General features: G+C 35.8%; 1 protein-coding gene across 2 annotated transcripts; it reads left to right on the top strand.

Annotated features, from left to right (window-relative positions):
• The first annotated feature begins 207 nt into the window (after positions 1–207).
• On the top strand, positions 208–22,259 carry PAIP1 (poly(A) binding protein interacting protein 1). Of its 2 annotated transcripts, none has more exons than XM_032205311.1 (11): positions 208–312; positions 3,190–3,371; positions 8,190–8,378; positions 10,605–10,717; positions 12,473–12,584; positions 13,872–13,997; positions 16,419–16,525; positions 17,547–17,664; positions 17,854–17,908; positions 18,620–18,713; positions 20,853–22,259. In XM_032205311.1, the coding sequence occupies exons 1-11, from the start codon at positions 282–284 to the stop codon at positions 20,944–20,946; spliced, it is 1,221 nt and encodes a 406-aa protein (XP_032061202.1). In that variant the 5' UTR covers positions 208–281; the 3' UTR covers positions 20,947–22,259. The 2 variants fall into 2 exon arrangements, with proteins under 2 accessions (XP_032061202.1, XP_032061201.1); XM_032205310.1 differs by lacking the exon at positions 208–312 and adding an exon at positions 2,030–2,255.
• Positions 22,260–22,626: the final 367 nt, after the last annotated feature.

Genomic DNA, 22,626 nt, shown 5'->3' with positions numbered 1-22,626 from the left:
CTTGCTAATTTAGATATGCCAGATTTTCAGATTGTTCTCAATAGCTGAAGTAATCAACGCGACTTCAGTTACTCAGGCCAGAATGTTGTAAGGAGAACTTTAGGCATTGTCTAAAGGGGTTGACTACTGCAGGTAATATTTGGGGATTGTGATTTTTGGACTTAACCACCTGAAAATACTTTTTTTTTTTTTTGATGTCTACATTAGGAAGGAGAAATTAGTCTCCCAGTCAAACACAACTATTCTCGTGCAAACTTCAGTTGTGCATCTGTAGTAACAAGATGGATCTGGGATCACATTCCACTCTACACCGTAAGTAGTTGCCAAACAATCACTATATTAAAATAACATGGAGGGTTTGCAAATTAGAAAGAACTCACATTTATGACCAAAGATGAAATTGTCTGGCATAATAATGATAACCTGAGGCATTTAATTCATTATAGGTATATACACTGAAAAAGAGATGTGCTTTTTTGAAAGATTAGTGTCTCAAAAAGTGGTCACAGGATATCCTGATGATTTTCTTAGAGCTTCTGCATCCTTAACCAATGATTGAGAATCTCTGCTTCTTTTTTCGTGTTGATGTAAGCTTTTCATTCTCCTCATGGTAAAATAAGGTTTATAAATGCAACCAGATGTCACAATATAGACTTTAAAACCAGGACTGAAATAATATAATATATATATATATATATATATATTGATTTTGTTATTTTAGCAGCTACATTGTGATCTTCCAAGTTTTGATAATACAGCTCAAATTTAGTTTTAATAATTGCTTACACAAGTGAAGTCTTTTACTTTTCTGAAAACTCATTAGTCTCCTATATTTCCTCTCATTTCAGTTGTGTAGTTTAGATTATTTAGTTTACCAGTCTTCACTTTCAGCAGTAGCTGCATAGGAACAGTTTTCCCATGAGCCCAATTAATTCTAACTGTGTCACCTTTATAATCTGGCCAACTTTGTCTTACTAAGAGTCAGTCCATTACATGCCACAGGAATATAAAAAATCTGCACTAAATTTTGTATTCTGTAGCCTTTATTAGTAATTTTAGAATAGTAAAATGTAAAACTTTGTAAATGTTTTTCCTGCTTATTATTACAATAGTCATATTTTCAAAAAAAAAAAAATACCGGACAGCACTGTTCCAATTTCATACAGCGTTTCATACACGCCTGCCTATTTTTCCTCCTCTCATGAGTCATCAGCGGAGTTTGAGCCAACAACACACAAGCGTTTGGCTTGGGCTTTGGAAATAACAGGTGGAAAGGTCGGCACAGGCCAGGCTGTTCTGGGAGACAAACCGCAAATATCACCGGCACGGTCAGCTGAGGTGGAACTCAGCTGAGTGTGGAAGCAGGTTGGGCTCTGGGTTTCGCAAAGCAAGGAGAGCAGGACTCTGCCAGGGCAGAACAAAAAACGGCGAATTGAGTTGCGAATGGAGGTGTGAGTTGAATCATTTTGAGGTGATTAGCAAAATGGGCAGTCTCCTATAGTAGGTTTATGTTAGTGGAGGGCTTTAGAAGTTGTATGCGAGCATTTAATGAGAAATCTCGTGTATAGATCGTGCGTGAAAATACATTATCACTTGAAAATACGTTATCACTGATAACGTATGTTTTAACACGGTTGGTGTTAAAAAAAACTGCAGTAGCATTGTCTCGTGGGAGGCTTAGCCGTGGGATTACACTTACACCGCGGTTCAGCCCGCAGTTTGTGCCCCCTTTTTTTTTTTTTTTTTTGGGGGGGGGGAGTGGGGGCCGGCACCGCACCGCACCTGAGGCAGCGGGCGGCGCTGCGGGGCCGGGCCGAGGCGGGGCGAGGCCGCGGCGGCGTTGCCATGGCGACGGGCGGGCGGGCGGCCGGCAGGGGGCGCTGCGAGCGGGGCTCAAACTGAAAGTGGAGGCTGGGGCCGCGGCCAGGCGGGACCCGGCCGCCTCCTCCTCCTCCTCCCTCCCTCCTTCCCTGCCTCCCTCCCGGCCTCGCTGCCTCCCGGCCTCCCTCCCGCGACCGCTCGGAGCCGCCCCGGCCCCAGCATGGCGGAGCACTTCGACCGCACTCCCGGCGCCGGCCGGGATCGGGGCCGCGGAGGCGCGGCGGACGGCGGCGGCGGCGGCGCGGCCTGCCCGGGGGGCGACGGCTCCCCCGGCTCGGAGGCGGCCGAGGCGCTGCCGACCAAAGCGGGCGGCCCCCCGCAGCAGGAGGGCCTGCGGCCTCCCAAGACGGCAGCGCCGGGCAGCGGTGGCGCAGGTAAGGCAGGTGGGCCCCCCTCTGCACCCCTACCCCCACCCCGCCCGGCCGCTGCCCCCCTGGGCTCCGGGGGCGGTGGTCGTGTGTGTGCCTGCGGCTTCCCCTTCTCCCTCCCTCCCGGTGCGTTTTGTCCGTGTGGTAATCCGGCCGCGGCTGGGCCCAGCCCTCCCCGTGCTGGAGATCCCCTGGCTCCGGCCTAGAGGGTTGCCAGCGCGTAAATACAAGCCTGCGGTAGCGCAGAGCCCTGTTTGTCGGCCGCCTTTTTTTATATATATACATATATATATATATATTTTTTTTTTTTTCGGGTACGTGTCGGGGTCCCTTTTCGATAAACAAACGAGCTAATCTGTAAAGGCTGTAATCTATCTTTAGAAAATGTGCAAAACGTGGTTTAAAAACACGGTTTCATTGATTATTTTTTTTTTTTGGCAAATTACGCACTAGATGGACAATAGCTAGGTGTCTTTGGGGAGTGTATTAAAATTAGTGGTGCCTGCTATTTATTGACCTTTAAAGTCTTGCTTTTGCATTTAAAATTATGAAAAACCCTCAACAAAAACAAGCAAGGAAACCATTGATTTACTGCTCGGGTTAGCTCACTTAAAAAATGTGTTGGGGGGCGGTCTCTCTTTCTTCTCTCTCTCTCCTCTCCTCCTCTGTTCCTCTTTCTCTTCTCTTTCTCTCTTCCATCACTTCCACATGAACATTTGTTCACTTTCTATAATGTGGAAAGGCATCTAGAGTTTCCAAAAGCCAAAACTATTCATGTTTAAGATAATCAACTAAAATGGCGTCTAAATAACAATACAAGGTATGTTTGAAATTATATACTGTGATTAATGTTGAAAAAATACGTATTCTTTGTGTGCTCTGTGAGAATGCATACCAACTAAACAATGTCTAAGAAAGGCTGTTAATAAACACTTTTCAGAACACCTGCAACAAACAAGAATTCCATTTGAATCACAAGATAAAGCTTCAGTTCCTGATTCTGGACCAGAAATGGCTAAACCTCAGGTGGCTGTGGCTCCTGTGGTAGTATCAAAGCTGTCGGTTAAAGCACCTGAGTTTTATCCGTCAGGATACAACATGAACTTCACTCAGAACTTTGTGGTAAGTATTTATCTTTTCTTCTTAGTGTATTTTAATTTACTTATTTTCAATTTAACATTTTTTTTTCTCGAGATATTATCTAAGAAATTCAAAAGATTCAGATAATAACCTTTAGACATAAAGCTGGAATATTAATTGACAGTGGGGTGAATATTATGGTGACTCTGAGAGCCTTTAGTGTGGGAAGTTTTGCTCACTACAGATAACCACATTCCTTGTTGATTACTCCAAGCGTTGACTTCACCAACATCTGAATAAGCAATCTTCTCGGAGACTGACTCTGTTGCATTTACATCTACAATGTATTTTAAGTAAAGGCTTAGCTGCGTTTTTGTGCTGATTTCTCAGGATTTTGAAGTACGTGTGGGAAGAAGAGCTTTAACTTAAGCTTTTACAAATATGCTTCCACTTCTACAAATAGAATCAAATGATAATAAACAATTACACTGAAACAACTAGATTTTGAGTAACTAACACAAAAATAATTGATTTGAATCTTAAGTATAGTGTTTGATTTTTTTAAAAATTTTTTTTTCCTCCTTGCCAGCAAAATCATATTATCTGATGTTAACAGCTTTGCCAGCCCGCTGAATAAAATTACTGTCCTGGATAATACAAGTCCATGCCCATATACAACTGTAAAAAAAAAAAAAAAAAAAAAAAAAAAAAACATGAACATGCTTCGTGTTAAATGAATAATTATTACTTTGCCCCAGTACATTACATGTTCTCTGTAAATACTGGTTTTCAGTTTCAAGATTAAAAAATGCCATCTAGAATGGTATACATTTGCATGTGTGTAATCACAGGCTCCAGAGACCAGCAATGAATGTTGCTTTTCAGGTGCTTTGCAAAAACACACAAGCATGTGGGAGCTCCTCGTTGCTATGTTGTAAGAATATATTATAAATATGTGTGACTCAGCTATTAATAAAAATAACTCCAAAGTGCCAGCAAAACTTAGGCTTTTATTTGGATGTATTTGGTATATTGCAGGGACCTTAATTTAATCAGTGTATACTAGGCATGGAATAGTGATGTTTTTGACCACCAGTTTTAAATTGGAATAAAAACAAGTTACAAGAAACTTCTGTTTCTTCAACTTTGTATTTCTTAGCTTTCACTTGTAATGTTCCCTGGAGTTTTTAAATGCAAAAGCTCACATTTTTCTTACAAAATACACAGTGCTTTTGCTATTTATCAAACATGTATTATTTAAAAAATAATTCATTAATTCCTTGTGTGATAGTGCATTATTGTAATTACTATATGTGTCTATATAATATTCAGTTCATCTCCAGTTAGGTCATACTCAAAACTGTCAATTGCTATTCAAGATGCTCCAAGACCTGTTAGAAATTTCAGGAAATTCTGAAGAATTCTGAAGAATTTCCTGTAGAATGTAGAATTCCTGTGGAATTCTCTGTATACAGCTGTCAGTAGCATAGGAAGATCTGGACGTCTGCAGTAGAATTGGTGACTGGATTCAGATTTGGATTGCCAGTAGGAAATGTCAGACTTGTTCTTTGGACAGGGTATATGACAACAATACATCCTTCCATCCATCAGAAGGGCATAACGTCCACATGTCATAGTTCTAGTAGTAAAATTTGTGTTCCCTTGGTTGGAAGCTTTTTTTTTTTTTTTTTTTTTTTTTTACCCTTATTCTTCTACTTCAAAAGATTTCCAGTTAGAGGGTAAGCAGCCTCAGTGGCTGGTTTATTCATTTAGCCAAGCCTAAGAGTGTCACTTAACCTCATACATTAACTAAAATATGCAGCCTCATACATACAGCATTCTTTGTACTTAGTTTTTCAACATCATTGTAAACTTGATGAGAATATATAATCTGAAGGAGGAAAAGCTTGTTCCTAAGAAGTCTGAAGAGAAATCAAATCAATGATAACTTATTGGTAACTAAGTTCCTAAGTGGAAACATTTTGAGTACTTCTCAGGTATAAGTCAGTGTTATTTGGCACAGTAGCTGAAACAGCCTGAGAGCAGCTCATGAATCTTTTCTATATACTTTCTGATTTTTACTTTTATGTAAACCAGATGGTACTACTTATTTAGCCTGTCCATTCTTACGGCTTTAAATTCATGAACTGACTCTTAGTAGAAAAGAGACAAACCAACAACTTTCAAGTTAGCGTCTCTTTCTTTTTTGTTGTGCGTAATCCAGGGTCTAGTCCTATAGCTATCAAACATAAAAGAGAGGGATTAGGCAGTGTTGGCCTGACTGAGAAATCATTGAAATTAATGGAAAATTTCTAGTTGACTTTCATGGCTTTGAATCATAAATTTGTAATGAATGTGTAAACTTATAGCCTTTTGTTCGCTAACTACTGTTTAAAAATAACCAGGAGGAATTTGCTTTGTTTTCCATTAGTTGGTACAGTACATGGTGCTGTATTCTCTGTTAAATCTTAAAATCTGACGATGAGAAATATAAGTGACTTATTTTTAGAAGTTACTGAACTAAATCTAGTTTTTAAAGTATGGAACATTATTAATTTAGCAGTATACAACATACATTAACATTTTAATTACTTGTTTTTCCTTCAGTTTATTCTGTTCCCAGCATAGTTACTGAAACTTGGGCTGTCTTTGGAATTGTGTATTTAATATAAGTAGATGAATGTGGTGTTGAGTTTAACATCTTAAATTCAGAATGCGAGAAGGAACATGAATACAGGGACACCAATTTACCCTTTCCAAAACAAGGACATTCTTTTCTGAGACTACATTCTTTACAGTGAGGATGAGAAGATACTTTCTCTGCTGAACAAGAGTGTATTACCAACCTGGTGGATGTCAGAACAAGCAGATGCTTTTTCCAGCTACAGCAATTACTATTCCTGCAACCTGGCTGCAGAATTTCAAAACAGCTTGTTTGCAGAGTAGGTAGTTTTTGTAGGTGACTAAGCTGCACTAATTAGACAATAATGTCATGTTCATGTGGAACAAAATAGTTTTACTTTGTACAGTACTTTTTTCTGGGCTGTTTGATTTCTTTTAGAGGAACAGAATACTAGCAAATTATAAAGAGGCCTATTAGCTTTTACTCCCTGGTTCCTTAAGCACCAAATGGCTAGAGTCGTAAAATACCCAAGGTTGGAAAGGTTCTCCCAAGTTCATCTAGACCAATTGCCAGCTTAAAGCAAAGCAAACTTGTGTCAAGTTGTTCAAGGCTTTATCCTCATGTATAGTAACAACTAGCCACCCTTTCCTTAAAAACATATTTTTATACTGTTTCTGGTGTGCAATTTTAAGTAACATTGTCTTCAGTGTCATCCATTGGTCAAATACTCTACTGAGTAAAACATCACAAGAATGTGATGAGAAACTTTCTAGTTTCTCTTCTGTTATTTTCACATGTGCCTCATTAGTTTAAGTTGCATGCCCTTATGACATGGGGTCTCTGAATAATTTTGAAAATTATGCACTTTCCCCACACGTTCCTCACAGGTCCTGAAATTAATGTCAGTACTTGATTTTTAGCAATATGTGTCTGTATTTCTCCATAGTGCATGTACAGGGCTTTGATTTTTTGCAGGTCCATGTTGCTTCTCAGTCTCTCCTCTACTGTGGCATTTTGAAGCCAGAAAGTAAAGGGCATCTGCTCACTAAGGGGGGTGGGGAGAAAGAGAATAGAATGATAAACATAATATATGTAAGTCCACTAAAGAAAGGAAGTCTTATTGCTTTACCTCAAAGTTTCATTATAGTGTATATATTTTAAATTCTTTTCTTGTTAAATAGCAAGCAGTTGAGAACACTGATATTCTGACTGTTACCCTCATGTCCTGAATCAGGCTCCTGCTTGGACATCTGAAATGTCATATGAGATGCTCACAATCCCTTGGGTAGTGTGACAAAGTGAATTATTTGTGTGTGTTATTGCTAGTTATGTCACAAAGTATGTTGCTTCCTATGCTATTCCTCTCATGTACTTGCACTGTAATCATCCTAGAACAGTACTGAACTTTAGTGTTACATGCATTCACTTTTGAATGGGCAAAATTATCAGTCTTTTCTTCCATCACTGGGAGCATAAACACTGATAAAGTGCTATTGTGTTAGCCCTCCTCTTTCTTTAGGGAACAGGTATGTTTACTGTCTGCACTTCAACCTCAATATCTGCGAATCAATGCAATACCACTGAAATAATTTTATTTCATGTCATGTAATCTTTCATCCATTGCTAGAAGATATGCTTTGATAACTTCAGAAGATCAGTTTTCCTGACTTAATTTTGTGCATGGGAATGCTATATTCTATTTGTTATATTTCTGTAATTTCTTTCCCTCCTGCATATTTTGGAGCACTTTAGCACTTTCTGTAAGTGCAAAACATTTTGTTTCCTATTTCAATTTTTTTCCTTCTACGATTTGTTTATCTACAGCCCCGTGTGTGTGCATATGAAGTGTTTTTAATCTTAGTTGAATAGTTCTATTCATAACAGGTATACATGTACTTACTCGTGAGTTTGTTAGTTAATCTTACACTCACTTTGACAAACTGTTTAATTCTTATTTTTAAAAATATCTATATAATTGTCTGGGAGACCCTAATCTCTATAAAAGTTTGTGACTTAGTTCTTAAGTTGACAGGACTACAGCAGCTTTTTGATGCACTGAAGTTTATGCTCTCTAAAAACGTCTTTGTGAACCATGTACTAAAGACCACTGTGAAGCATGCATGCAAAACATCAGGAGTTATTCCTATCTAAGAGCTGTATGGTTACTTCTGGAGCTGGTAAGCATAACAACTTCATCTTAGGTTCTTAAATGTTGGTATGCTTCTTCACTGCTGTAGGATTCTTCCTATGAAGATGGATATGAAGGCTATCTGACTTTGGCAGAATATGTACAAGACTTCCTAAACCAACTCACTGAGCAGCCAGGTTGTTTTGAAACTGAAATAGAACAGTTTGCTGAAACACTGAATGGCTGGGTTACTACTGATGAAGCTTTGCAAGAACTTGTTGAGCTCATCTATCAGCAGGTAGCCTATGTATTCTGTCTTATACCATGGATAGCATAACTCTTGTTACCTAGTGTCCAAGAATAGGCATGGTATTATTAGTTGTTATATAATTGTATCTATATAGCATTTTGTAGCATAATATACATGTAATATAGCATTTATAGCATATATGTAACATAACATTTGTAGCATAATGGTGTGAATTGTCTTTCTCTTTAGACTGAAACATATAGCAAAAGATTATGCTGGACAGATTGAAATGGTAGCTCAGTTGTGGGAAGCTTGCCTCATTGACAAGTTTCACCAGTTATCTCAGTTGCCTTTGCTCTGTATTTGAATCTCCCAGGTCATATAGTAGGATTGAAACTGTGTCACTTAATTTAAAGAGTTACACTTGAATTGCTGTATTTTTGTAGTACAGATAGAAAGATGACTCTTAAGCCATGTCCGAGTTCCATGTTTTTGTTTTTTTCCTACAAAAAGGAATAATGCTTAGATGGCTTTTATTCCTTGACATTTAAAAAACATAGCTAGATACCTATTGTACACATCTCCCTTCAGGAAATGTTTCTTCACTGACAGGCTTTGTTCTTCATTGCTGGTCTGATGGTAACTGGGTCCAGTCCCATTGATGGCCAGGGAAATGAGGACAGAGACCTTAAACTGAACTCTGTACTAATTGGGGGAGCCACTGGAAAGAACAGCTTAATCTGTGTTGCTAAGCAAATGAGCTGCTGTTTCTGTCTTTTGGGCTTGCTGCACAGAACAAAGTCACACTTGCACTTGCTATTTATTACGCTGGATGTCTCTCACTTTCCTGGGTTGGTTGCTTTCAAACTCTTCCTTGAAGGATGTGAACAGCTCTTTTATTCACCTTTTAAGTGCAGGTACTTGCTGAACTTTCTTTTTTCTTATTGTGGAAATAATCTGGGGTATGTAGAAGCAGCATGACTGGTTGGTTATCATACAGGACTGTAGAGTCTTCAGTTTCTTATTATCATACAGCTGCCAAACCTGTACTGTGTCTGGCAGCATCATTTTCCCTATATTTGGATACATGGAGGGTAGTGATAAAAGACTACAGCATTCAGTATAACTTTACTGAAAGAAAAAACAGGAATTTATCCCACTTACAAATTTTTGTATGCATTAAATAAATTGACTCAACATTTAATGCAAATCTTTAATGTTACCTCTTCCTCTCTCTCCCTGTTTAAAACAGGTCCAGTGTTGGGGTTGGCTGTACCTTCCTTAACTGAGAAGCACTAAGTGTAAACAATCTGAAATTCAACAGTTTATGTGGAAAGTGAAACTCAGCTCAATATTAAAAAAAAATAAAAAATAAAAAAAAAAGCTGTCCTAGTATCCAAAACATAAGATTTTAGTTTTTTTAGGAGGTGATAGCGTTTGAGTGTCAGTCAAGTCTGCTTTATTATTTTTCTGTCTTAAGCTTCTGCTCACGTATTTGTGTTTCTTACTCGTAGCCTATCATAAAACTTTAATTGCAGTAGCCACAGTGTGTTTTTAAGCATCTGCCTTAGTGATATTAATTTAACCTAGTTGTGCAGATTTACAGATGCTATACTTGTGAAGGAAAAATGCTAAAGTGAAAGAAAAAAAAGCCTGTGCAGTCTTCCCTTTTTTTGGGTGCCAGGTATCTCAAGCTGTCTGTAAAGAGTAACCATCTACTTCCCCCATTCTTCCTAATCCTTTTAAGTATTTATTTTTCCTTGTCATGTTTTTGAATTCTTTCTCTGGGTATCCACTACTGCCAAGCATAGATTCTAGTATAGATAGCGCTCAAACTGAATGAACATGGGTTTTTTGTTTATTTTATTTTAATCACTTACTGCTCTTTGAGAGAGAGTGTGTCCTTGAAAAAGCATCTTAATGCCCTTAATTGACTTCCGTATAAATATAAACAACTTGTAAGTGATTTTCAGACACTCTTTGGTATAAGCTGCAATGGAGAAGTAGAGTTGAGGACACGTGGTGTAATGGCAGTTGTTTTCTTAAAGCCACATTATCACAGTAATACACTTCTGTGTGCCGAAATGCATGTAGCAAAGTGTTCATGAGATATGAAAGTTAACATGAAAAACAGTAGTTATTAATCTTCTACTCCTCAGTGATCTAGTCAACCATTGTTAAACACCATTTTCTAAAATGCTTTTTAATACATTTCCCGATAACCTAATCATTACTTGTACAAATAATTTATTATTTTCACTTTTATTTCGGAAGGCAACATCTGTCCCAAATTTTTCCTACATGGGAGCACGGTTGTGTAATTACCTATCTCACCATCTAACGATTAGTCCACAAAGTGGGAACTTCCGACAGTTATTACTTCAAAGGTCAGTATCTGCATGTCACTTTAAACGTATTACTTTCTGAGGTTTCCTGTCTTCCTCTTTTGTGTATAACTCTTAAATTACATAGCATAGAGGAAGTACATATTTAGAATAGAAGTTTATATTTAGGGTTATTAAATCCTCAGGTACGTACTGCATATGGAATACATACATGTATTTATTTTTTTAATATGAAAATAATGCTCAGTTCAGGTTCTGTAGTCTCTTCTGAACTCAGTATGTTAGGCTGATACCAAATTACAAGGTACATTTCAAAGCTAGTCAACTTCAAAAGTATCCTAAATGTACATATGTCCTTGTCCTTTGACTCATGCTAGACTTAATTATTCTGTGTTTTTTTTTTTTTTCTTTAATTACTTTTCTGGCTGGAGATCCAGAGGGAAGTTCATTAGATCAGCTAAGTGACTTTACACATGTGAAATAGATACATAAAATGCAGGAGGATAAACTTCCACAGATTTTAGAATTTTGAGGTCTTGCAGTTTAATGATTAAGGCTTCATAGATGATAAAAAATACAGTGTTTTTAAATAGATATATTTCCTTTTAAATCTTACTGCATTACATTTGAAGGAGTAGTACAGTTTTACCTCAGGAGTCTTTACAAATTATCCTTTTACCTTTAAGGACTTCTGGCTTTATAAGCTTCAGATTTACTTTTAAAGTTTCACTTAGTCCATATATGTTTAGGAAAAAATCATAAGTTGAAAAGATATTCCAAATGAATTTGTTAATCAGGAACAATACTCTACAGAGAAGCTGAAAATACTTATTTTTTAACTTGTTCCAAAGCAGATGGGCCTTTTCTACCTCCAAACAACACTACAAATTATCACTTTTTATCTTGTCGTGTTATCTACACTTCTTACCTGAAAAACAGCATGAAGGAAATCCCTGCTAATATTGGATTACCTGATTCCTGATTTTGAAGCTAATCCAATAGATAATGTTCTAGCACCCTGAAGCTGTAATATTAACGTAGTTTATTGTTTTGCTGCTAATATGGATGGAATTGGGGTGTGGATAAAAAGGCCAACCACTGAAAACCACTCTTTCTTTCTAAGCCCACATCTTTACTTAAAATTTGGTATTTCAACTCCTTATATTTTTCAGTTTCCTAGATACTTATTAATCTGTTGCGTAAGCATTGAGAATAAATGGGAGATTGTCTTGTTCTCCTTTTGTTTTTGAACTGATATGCAAACCTGCATATTTTTGACACCATTGTTGAAGACTGAAAATACTACATAACTATCCTGTTATCTTAAACTATATTATTAAATGTGTTCAATTTTTTTTAAATGTTGGTTTGTAACTAAATAATGCACAGCTGTTGCTTAAAATTGCTGGATAAAGAATTTATCACATAAGTGTAAAGGCATCTGTGGCAATGTGGGAAGCACCTTGAAACAGGAAAATATCATTTATGACTTTATTTCTGTTAACATTTAGCTGCCTTTGTTAAGCTTATTGCACCCATGTTATACTATGTGTATTTTTACATCTCGGATATCTCAGTGTTTGAAAACACAATCTTGTAATCATACCTATTCACCTATTGCATCCACAGTCTTGTAAAGCCCTCTCATGTCCTTCACAAATCATACTTCCCAGAATTCAGCATTTAACGATTTTAACACAATTCATAAGTTCTTAGCATTCTACTAAATAAGTAGCACGTTGTATGTGTTGGGATGTCAACAGATGATAACAATACAATTTTGTTTCAATTTTTCAGGTGTCGAACAGAGTTTGAAAACAGAGATGAAGCCGCAAAAGGAGATGAAGATACTCGAAAACAATTTCATGCCTTTGTGCTGTTCTTAGCTGAACTTTATCTTAACCTAGAGGTAAGAAGAAAGTTGTGTGTCAAATGGTTCTTTGTTAATTTTTTGTTGTGTTTAACTAAATGCTGAAATGGAGTATCATTTGAGGCATTGCTTTTTTAATGTAGAGGTGAATAAGTCAAAGACCTTGAGGAAAATTTTAATTATAGTTGTGCATCAAAGAAACAAATAAGCAAAAGTAGACAAGATCATTAAAAGAGAAATGTAAAAAGATACTCTTAAAAAATTATAAGAATTCCCTAAATGAACCAACCGTAAACCACCTTTTCCAAAATTTGTGTCTGGTCACATATTTTCTCTGTTGGAAAAACTGGAATGATGTTTTTAGTATTTTCTTTTGGCTTGCAAAACCATTGGATTACTTCACTTAACCAATGTAAGAAATGTTACAACTTGCAGAAGCAGATCAAAATCAATAAGCCATGTAATTCAATATTTAGCCACTAACCAGAGCTATTGTAAAATACTTGAGGAAGGTGTGGGAATCTTTAAGATGAGCAATTAAAAATTGAGACCTTTAATGGGATTTCTTCTTAAAATTGAGTCTTTGGCTCATGCATGAAGCATGTAATCTTGTATTAAGATCAGGTTTTTGTATCTATGATGTATGTGTACACATTTTTTGTATATCAAAAAAAAATCATACCTGTGAGTTCAACAAATTCAGCAGCTTCTGAATAATTTTTTTTTTTGACTGGATTATTTAAATATTGTAATCTGTTTGGACACTATAAAAAAATATGTCATGAGGAAATAAAATAATTCTCCAACTCTTTCATGTTTATACGTAAGTGGGCCTTGAAATACACTTTTCACTTACTGAAATTAAAAGGAAGCTTTCTAAAGGGCATGGAAGGAGAGGAGCTTGCCTGGTTTTGTGAAGTATATCCTCTATTTATAATCTATTTTCTGTAATTATAAAGTATATATGCCTTTTAGAAGCACACCACTCAACAGCTGTAGAGAGTGCCTAATGTAATAGAGGGAAAAAACAATTCGGGTTATTTGCCAGGCATTTTGCGGCCATTCTTAGCAATTTATTGACAAAGAAACACAATGCTAGAAGTGCATTGTTACAATTTTGTCAGATTTCTAAGAATGTTACTCAGTCTGTGTTCTAAAATAGTTGCAGTACTTGATATGGTCTTCCATCTGAAGAGTTCAACTATGTTAATCACCAACTAAATCATAAAGTATTTAAAAGAGAAAATGTGGCAATTTCTGAAACTTGAATCTTTTAACTGTTTTTTGATCTGATTCTATGATTTTTTGTTTTTTGATGTTTTGCAGATTAAAGGAACAAAGGGTCAGGTAACACGAGCAGAAATTCTTCAAGAAGGCCTTCGAGAATTACTAAATGCACTTTTCTCCAATCCTGTGGACAATAATTTGATATGTGCAGTGAAACTGCTGAAGGTGAGGCAGTTGTTCTGAAAGAAGAAAAAAATAATCAAGTTCTGTAGTTGAGGGGGAGAATCTGGTACTACTTATTTATGTAATTATATGTCAATCATGGTGTAGTTCAAACACAAATAGTAAGTTATTTTGCTTTTTCTTCATCTGGGATAACTAAAAACAGTGCATCACATGTAGTCATGTCATAATGATTCCTGCTGGTGAAATGGGGGGGGGTATAACAAAAAAAAAAAAAAAGACTGCAGGAAGTGGGGGGCTAATCTCATGAAAGCCTATTTCTTTCTGCCACATACCACAGTGGATTTCTAGGTTGCAAATATGAGATCCAGGCTAAGAGAGGTAGCCCCATCGCACAGTTCCTTTTATAGGTCAATGCTATAGTGTGTCGTTATTAGCTGTTCTTAAATAACATGATAAAGAGAGGTTTCTAATTGTGGGTAATTAGAAATTCAGAATTGGTAAGGTAAAAAGAGAGAGGGTAGTTTCCTTTCTTGGTCAGCACGAACATTATTGGAGTTAAGCAGCTGTCATTCTTGAATGTCCCTGTTATCATATTCTTCCATGCACTGGGAATGCTTTAACCAAGTGCCTCAAAAGAGAAACGAGCAGTGCATAAAGTCAGTGGGATGCGCTTCTGTAAACACAAAGTGCAGGTGACGTGTCTTCTGGAAGTATTTCTTGTCAGAACGATAAGAATTTTGGTTATCTAAAAAAAATGCTTGAAGGTTGGGAAGAGAAAGTGGATAACTGAAAAATAATACTTTAAAATGCCATAATAGATAAGGAAATGTATGCATAGAGCATTATATTTCTTTTTGAGATGATGGATGTACCATCTTCCTTTTGGTAATGGTAGGGGAGACAAAGCTGCAACAGAGAAAACGTTTGTAGGATTTTATGCACTACATTATTAGTAACACAATTACTTTTTTCATTGCAAACTTGAACAAACAAAAAAGTAAAGTACTACTGTAGAAGTAAAGTGTGAGGCCATATACAATAGCAGTGGAACTGAAGCAAAGGCAAAGGAGCAAGTAATCCTTTCAGCTCTCCTTTTCCAACTTGTGTTGTAGGAAAAAACAGTAACCAACTCAAATGAATTGTGAGCATTGGGGTATATTTTCTGTTTTGAAAGATGCTGAGAAGTTAGGGTCTATCATTTTCAAAAGTTCTTTGCAGCAAAAGGTTCTGTCCCACTTCCTACTGTATCATTTGCATCATTACCACAGTATAAATAGGTATTTCTCTTTCATAATGAAAACAAGTTTCTTTTGTCATTGCTTTTACTTTTCCTTAAAAAAAAAAAAAAAAAAAACTATACAGGGAGAAGCTTGCTTTCACAAGCCCTAGTAATATTCATACTTGGGAAAACACAGTTTATTTTAGGAATGAAGGTCAAAGTATATGCTCCTTTTCCAGAATTTTGTTTCAGTATTTTTGTTGCTGGTTTGTTTTTTTTTTTTTCCTTGTTCCTTCCCTGTCCTCCCACTCTATGGTTTTTCAGACTCTTCTCTTAAATTCTTCTCTTAAGTTCTTGTGGCTTCTTTTAATACAGTGAATAGGGAAGAGAGCTTTTATATCTTCCTTAAAACAAATGTTTGAATGTTGAAAACATTGAAACAAATTTTGAATGTTTAAGCTGGTGGCTTCATAGCAAGTATGAAGCTGTATTCACTGAGCACATTCACTCCTGCAGCTGATCCTTATGTTCTGTGTGTCACTACTGCAGTAATATATTTTTCCTGATATATTTTCTTCTTCATATAGAACCATTTAGGTTGGAAAAGGCCCTTAAGACCACCACATCCAACCATGAATGCAACCCTAAGCAGTAGACACAAAGTCTACCACTAAACCATGTTGCTAATTGTCACGTTTGCATGTCTCTTAAATACCTTCAGGGTTTTAAACCACCACTCCATCTCTTCCCTGGAAAAGCTCTGGTGGATACCAGAGCTTTTTACCTGTTTGCTCTGCAATGTGGTGTTTGTTTTTTTTTTTTTTTATATTAAACCTTCTTGATACTATTATCTAGTTATCTAGGATCAAGGCAGGACCCTTCGAGAAATCTGGAAATATGAAATAAGAGCTAAGATACTTGATTTTCTGTTGCATCTCATCATATAAGGGAATAAAATGCCATCCCAAGCATTTTGGATTCAGTGATACTTACACTGAGTAGACCAGAAATTGCTAGAGGTACCTTACTGTACATAGTCTTAAATAGACTATTTGACAAGGTCAATTTTATTCTATTTAGTGACAAGATTTAGGAGATTGGCAGGTTCAACCTTCATATAGTTGGACAATCTTGCATGTTACAAATTGTCAACATAAGAGTTTCTGTAACAACTTGTTAATTTTTTCTATGATTTGCTTTAAATAAAAAAAAAAAGATGAGTGCTCATCCGTTGTCTTTAGTTAACAGGCTCAGTTTTAGAAGATGCCTGGAAAGAAAAAGGAAAGAATGACATGAATGAAGTGATCCAACGAATTGAAAATGTTGTGTTGGATGCAAACTGTAGCAGGTGAGAAGATAAATTTGTTCGACATGTAGAATAGTTTAAAAAAAAATAAAGAATACTGAACATGTCCAAAACACACATTTACCGGCCTAAAAAACTTACATTCACAGAAAGTGATGTAAGTATCACTTTGCATCTAATAAACAATTTTTTTTTCAACTACAGGTGTTTGTTTATTTTGTTTTGGTTTTGTTTTTTTGCCTTAACAGAGGTGATTAATGACCTTTTGGTCTTAATCTCCAGTAAGTGGTTTAGGCTCTCAGAGCAAGTGTAAATATAATAGTTGTGATATCTCCTAGTTTATACTTTTAAATCATACTTAAATATATCTTAAATATGGTAGTTAAATTGCTGTAATTGTAGGGGTGAAATAGATTTTTTTTTTGCTGAAAAACATGCTGTTCTGGTAGGGTCTTACTACTGGTTGCAAACAGTAAAGGAAAACTGATTTTTTTTTTTTTTTTTTTTTTTTTTTACCTTTCTCAATGAGAACTCTTCTCCATGGACTTCCTTAGAAGAAGAAAACAATTTCTCTTATTTCAGGGAAAAATAGAAGATGATATTTAATGTATTGGAGAGATTAGTTTGCCTGTTGACTACAGAAATTCAGTGTGATTCAGAGAGGTAAAGTCAGGACTATAAATTAGATGTTTGAATATCTATAAATTAGATGTTTGAAAAATTCCCCACTACTATCCTTTTATAAGAAAAGGATTTGTTCCTCAAGTTGTGCTGCAGACTTGGTATCTTGATAAAAACTAGAGCTGTTTTATATTTCATATGGACAACCTACATCAACATGGAGGAAATGGAGAGTGAGTGTTTCATAATTGACCCATGGAGCATCTAGACTTGCAGAAAAAAAGACTGTAACTCAAAATTACCTGCAGACTGGACCAAGTGTTTTATTCCTTTTGGGGCTTCTTCTGTGATGTAACTGTCTAGAATTTGTAGGATAAGAGAAGCCATTTTATTGCTTAGCAGGAAAACATTCTAACTTCTGTATTGCTTCCCTTTATTTTAGAGATGTGAAACGTATGCTTTTGAAACTAGTAGAACTGCGATCAAGTAACTGGGGAAGAGTTCTTGGAACTTCTTCACATACAGAAGCCACCCCTGAAAATGACCCGAACTATTTTATGGTAAGAAAGTACTGACACTTTGGTTCTTTAATGTTAATTTAACTTGATCCATATACATTAATATTGCTGAAAACATATTTTGCTGATAACGCATCTGTAGTATATTTCATATTGCTGAAAACTAGAAAAAAACTACAAAAAGATGCTTCTCTGAATGCATACAATTTACTGTATAACTTTTATTCTTAGAATGAGCCAACATTTTACACTTCCGATGGCATTCCTTTCACTGCTGCTGATCCAGGTACATCATAGGCTTAATATATGTCTTCTCTAAAAAAATATAATTAAGTTTATGCCCTTCTGAAGTATACCTTAAGTTGTTTGTAAGATATCTGAAACTCATAGAATTTAAAAGGCAAAATAACATATGAATTTCTGACTTTCAAGTGTGCAATGCATGCCTTACTCAGGGTTAAAGAATGTAAGTGTTTGAAATGGAGGATATGTATTTGAGTTCATACAGTTCATATAGAAGAATTTGTGCCATAGTCCTCAGCACCTAGTCTCTCCACAAGCCAATAAAACTTCAAGTGGTCCTTTGTCAGTTGTTGGAAATGTAGAATCGTAATTAGGCTGGAAAAAAGCTTCCAAATCAAGTCCAATAGTCAACCTGGCCTACCAAGTAGCATCACTAAACCATGCTCCTTAGTAACAAGCAGAAGGGTTTGTTTCTTTGTTTGGTTTCTATCATCTGGGCACAACACGGCATGATGTTTCAGATGAAGGTATCTGTGACTACCTTTGCAGTTCTGTGGGATCATGGGTATCTTTCTTATTCTTAAAGGTTGGTTGATGTCCTGAAAAAACACTGTAGTACTAGGTTTTTCTGTATTATGTTTTCTGCCTTTTATGGCTTCATTACGTAGGCTACTTTCAGATTGTATAGATCAATGTTAATTTAGAGGACTATCCCTATTATATATGCTACTCAGTCTCATTTTTACTATGCCAGATTACCAAGAAAAATATCAAGAGCTGCTTGAAAGAGAAGATTTCTGCCCAGATAATGAAGAAAACGGAACAGATTTGCCAGGAGCTGACTATCTGTATGTTTTCTTTTAGATACTAGTTATTTTTTCTGCAAACTTAAGAATCCAATCTTGACAAAAATGAAACCATAATAATACAATTTTTGTTTAGCCCTACAATAGAAGTTAAATGTTTGTTAAGGTGTACATTGTTATCACACAAGTTTGTAACAAACTTTTATTCAATTGGTAACGAAACTTCAGCATTTCCACACAGGTACAAACTTTTTTTAATGTAGAGAAGAATATTGCAAGCAGAACACAGCAAGAGCTTCAAGTATCAGAAAATGAGGCAACCTGTATTCAGTTCACTGATGACTATATATCCTACCTAAAGGTGACCACAAAATTTTCAAAGGGGAAGCTGCTAAATTTTTCTACTTAGGATAAATAGCATTCCCCCATGAAATGGCTGTTCAGTATTTTTTGTAGAACAAGAAAAGCAACCTAATAGCAAAGGGAGAAGCAGTAGATAGGAATACGGTCTGATTTTCTAACACTGGCTTATAAGAATTTAAAATTTAAACCAGTAGGAGGAATGTGGTCTAAAGTAAATTGCTCTGAGTTTTTTATCTATCTGCTTAAAGCAGGACTTTCACATTAGGATTTGATACCTAAAAGTATTTTCGGTGTTGTTGTGTGTGCTAACAGGACTGGCCTGGATCAATATTTTTGTTAATAAATTAAAAGACTAAGATGGCAGCTAGCTGAGGCTAGTTGCAGAAGCTGTGGAAGGTAAATTAGAGATGTCATGAGGAATGAACAGGCTCATATTGAGGAAAAAATACCCATTTGAACTGCTGTGCTTAGAAGACCAAGTTAAGTGCAAAATGGAAAGACAGCATTTTAAAAAAAGAAAAAAGAGTATTTGAAGAGTGGCCCGTGGAAGACAGAGTTAGCCTTCCTGCAAAGTGACTATGGAACCTTTGTTTAAAGCTTAAGAAAAGCTTAGCCAAATACGTTCTGATCCTCTGTCAGCTATTTCTTGTGGCTGTCATCAGGGAAAAGGGTTCTGTGTCGAGTCCCTTTGCAAGTCTACAGTCCTACAAGTAAGGAGGAACAAATAAATATCTTAACTGCTTATTTAATGCACAATGCTCAAGAAAAAATAATTTCCTTAATTATACATTTCTTTTTGGCACTTACTGCAGTTTTGTGTGAAACAATTACGGCCACAGTGCAGATAAATCATGCTAATTCCCTTGTTAGGAACACAGGCACAGAAAATAATTTGGGCACCTGAAACAAAGGCACACTTACTGAGGGTCTATTTCTTTCTTTATAAGGGTGTTTAGAATTACATACCCTATCGTGTTCTAGCTACAACTCCATTGTCCTCATTTATAGTGGTGCATTGTCCTCATTTATAGTGGTGAAGACACCAGTTGGACCTACAGGGAAAAAAATGATGTGCAAGTTACTTAGCTGTGGGAAGGAGCAAAGCTGTTATGTGATCCCCATCACATCTCAGCTTTATTTTGAAACTCTTTGGTAGCCTCCCCTCTGTGCAGTACTGATTATTGTTAGCAGGATCAAGCCTTTTCTCTGGTCCAAATGTAAGAGATCTTCTTTTTATTAAAAAAAAAAAAAAAGAAAGACTGCCATATAATAGGAGGTAATATAATGCAGATCCAAAAGGGGAATGAATTAAGGTTGCCTTCTTCTGAGTATCAACAGGTAGGATAATGTATTTTTTTGACTCATGTGTGACCAAGACAGTTGATTCTGTATTTGAACTAGGATGAACTAACCAAAAATTATGTTAATCAAGCTTTCTGGGGGGGGGAAAAAAAAAAAAAAAAAAAAAAAAAAAAAAAAAAAAAAAAAACAGTGCAAAAACATCATTAAGTTTTGGAAATAAGTTGTTTTGCATTGCATTGTTGTTTTTTCTGTAATCTAAAAAACTCTTAACTGCTGGAGAGCATTAGACTGTCTAAAATGGTGACAAACATTATTGTGATTTGTATATGCCTGTGCTTTGCATTCTTGGGTTGTTTTTGTAGCCCTGATTTTGGTTTTCCCTCTTCAATCCCTTCTAGTAAATAGTTAGCTACTATTTTTGAAGGTCTGCTTTATATTTCTCATCTACATCAATATCTCACCTATTTACTGTTGCATAAAGTATGTACTTAATCTTATTTTTGTGTTTTTTTGTAGGTATTTTGATGACATTGATGATGAGATGGATCCAGAAATTGAAGAAGCATATGAAAAATTCTGTCTAGAATCGGAACATGAGAGAAAAGAGTGAGATGTTAAACATAAATCTTAGTTTATTAAAGCAGTTTAGGCATGGTTAGAATACATGGGGATATAAAACTTGTAACATTTGTACCAAAATAAGGAAGTTGAGTTTCTCCAAGTACTAAAGATACACAATTTCCATTTTGTTAAACAGAATCTGCCAAAAATTGTAAACTTATGTCCTGTATCTTAAAATGTTGTGTATATATCATAGTTTATTTTATGTACAGGTATATGAACAATGTTTTGGCTGCAATAAAAATTGATTTAAAAAGTGTCATAATGGAAATTAAAGTTTAACTAAAGGGGATCTGTCCCATATTTCCCTTTTTGGGAGAAGGGGGAAGAATAACGTGATCTAACTTTAATTGCTTGCTTGCTGGTTCTAGTATACATTAGGAGTTATTCATCCTTTTTGCCATATACAAGCTATCTTTTTTTTTTCTGCTAAGGAGAGTATGGTCCAAATATGGCTTACCTGTTCTGTAGATCATGAGAATTGGTTTGTTAAGGTTTTGTATCGTGTGGGTTATTTTGTGGCTTCTTTCTTTCTCTTCTTCCTCTCCCCAAACCCATTGGGGTGAGGTCTGGACATTTTTTCCTGGAATAAACATGTGATATGTTGATATTGTGAAAAAGCAAGCAGTATTTTGAAAGTCAGGTGCTTTCAAGACATGTGGTTCAGATAAGCTTATTTTCAACTTCTACATGCAAAAATGATCCTTTAAATAATTTGCTGTGTTCTTCAAGATTACCTGAATATAGTTATAGTTTAACCCATGCTCCTCAAAAGTATGTGCAGTGCTCAATATATTTTTGAATGTATCTAACATGTCTAACCTTCTGGAAACCCTTGTAACTTTTTCCATTCTAATTATTTTGTATAATTTGTCCTAATTTTGTAGTTTGAATACATTCGTATATTTCAAATATGTTAACATTCTGAAGCCAACTACTCTTCTTTGACCCAATATAATCACGTTAGTGTCCCTAGGATATTCCATTGCTGTTGGTGTTGCCAAACTCAGTTGTACTGTTTCCTGTTATCTGTTACTGGTTAGACTAAGTAGAACCCCCTTGCAAAATAAAAAAATAAAAATAAAAAATAAAAAAAAAAATCCCAAAAAGTAGCTACTGTAAAGAACATGTTGTAAATATGCATGTAAATAATTCTGTTAATATTTCACTGTACTACGTTTGGTTAAATAACTTGTGTGTCTGCTAATACAGTGAGCACTGACTGTTTTCTGGATGTTAAAACATTCGTTTAGGTTGGAGTTTTTGGAAAATAAAATTTAACTAGCTTTGTTTCCTTTGGTATATTTTCATTCTTTTGCCTTTTTTTTTTAAAAGAGGTTTTGGTCCATTCATCTTCTCATTTTCCTACCTCTAACACTCCTTTTTTCTTTAAAGTATACAGATACAGAGAAGATTATCTTTCAATATAGATCGGACACACAACATCCATAAAATGACAATACTAGTCATAATATTTATATTAGCACTGGATGAAAATCCAGAAACAATAGAAGTATAAATTAAATAATTTTCAGATAGAGAATGTCTGTGTGAAGTATCTGACTTTAAGTTGTGCATAATTTTCTTACAAAATTTTTAATTCAAATGTAGGTCAGTTTTCTTCGTTACTTCACAAGTATCTTGTAGAAAACAGATTGCTGAAAATGGA

The sequence above is a fragment of the Aythya fuligula genome, chromosome Z (genome assembly GCF_009819795.1).
Source record: "Aythya fuligula isolate bAytFul2 chromosome Z, bAytFul2.pri, whole genome shotgun sequence".
NCBI classification, from domain to species: domain Eukaryota; kingdom Metazoa; phylum Chordata; class Aves; order Anseriformes; family Anatidae; genus Aythya; species Aythya fuligula.
Note: the sequence above shows the minus strand (reverse complement) of the source record. Positions and strands in the feature narration are given on the sequence as shown.

Coding starts and splice junctions, on each gene's coding strand:
- PAIP1 (XM_032205310.1), top strand. CDS start 2,042: ATGGCGGAGCACTTCGACCGCACTCCCGGCGCCGGCCGGGATCGGGGC. Junction 10,718..12,472: donor CGACAGTTATTACTTCAAAG/GTCAGTATCTGC, acceptor TCAATTTTTCAG/GTGTCGAACAGAGTTTGAAA. Junction 18,714..20,852: donor TTGCCAGGAGCTGACTATCT/GTATGTTTTCTT, acceptor GTTTTTTTGTAG/GTATTTTGATGACATTGATG.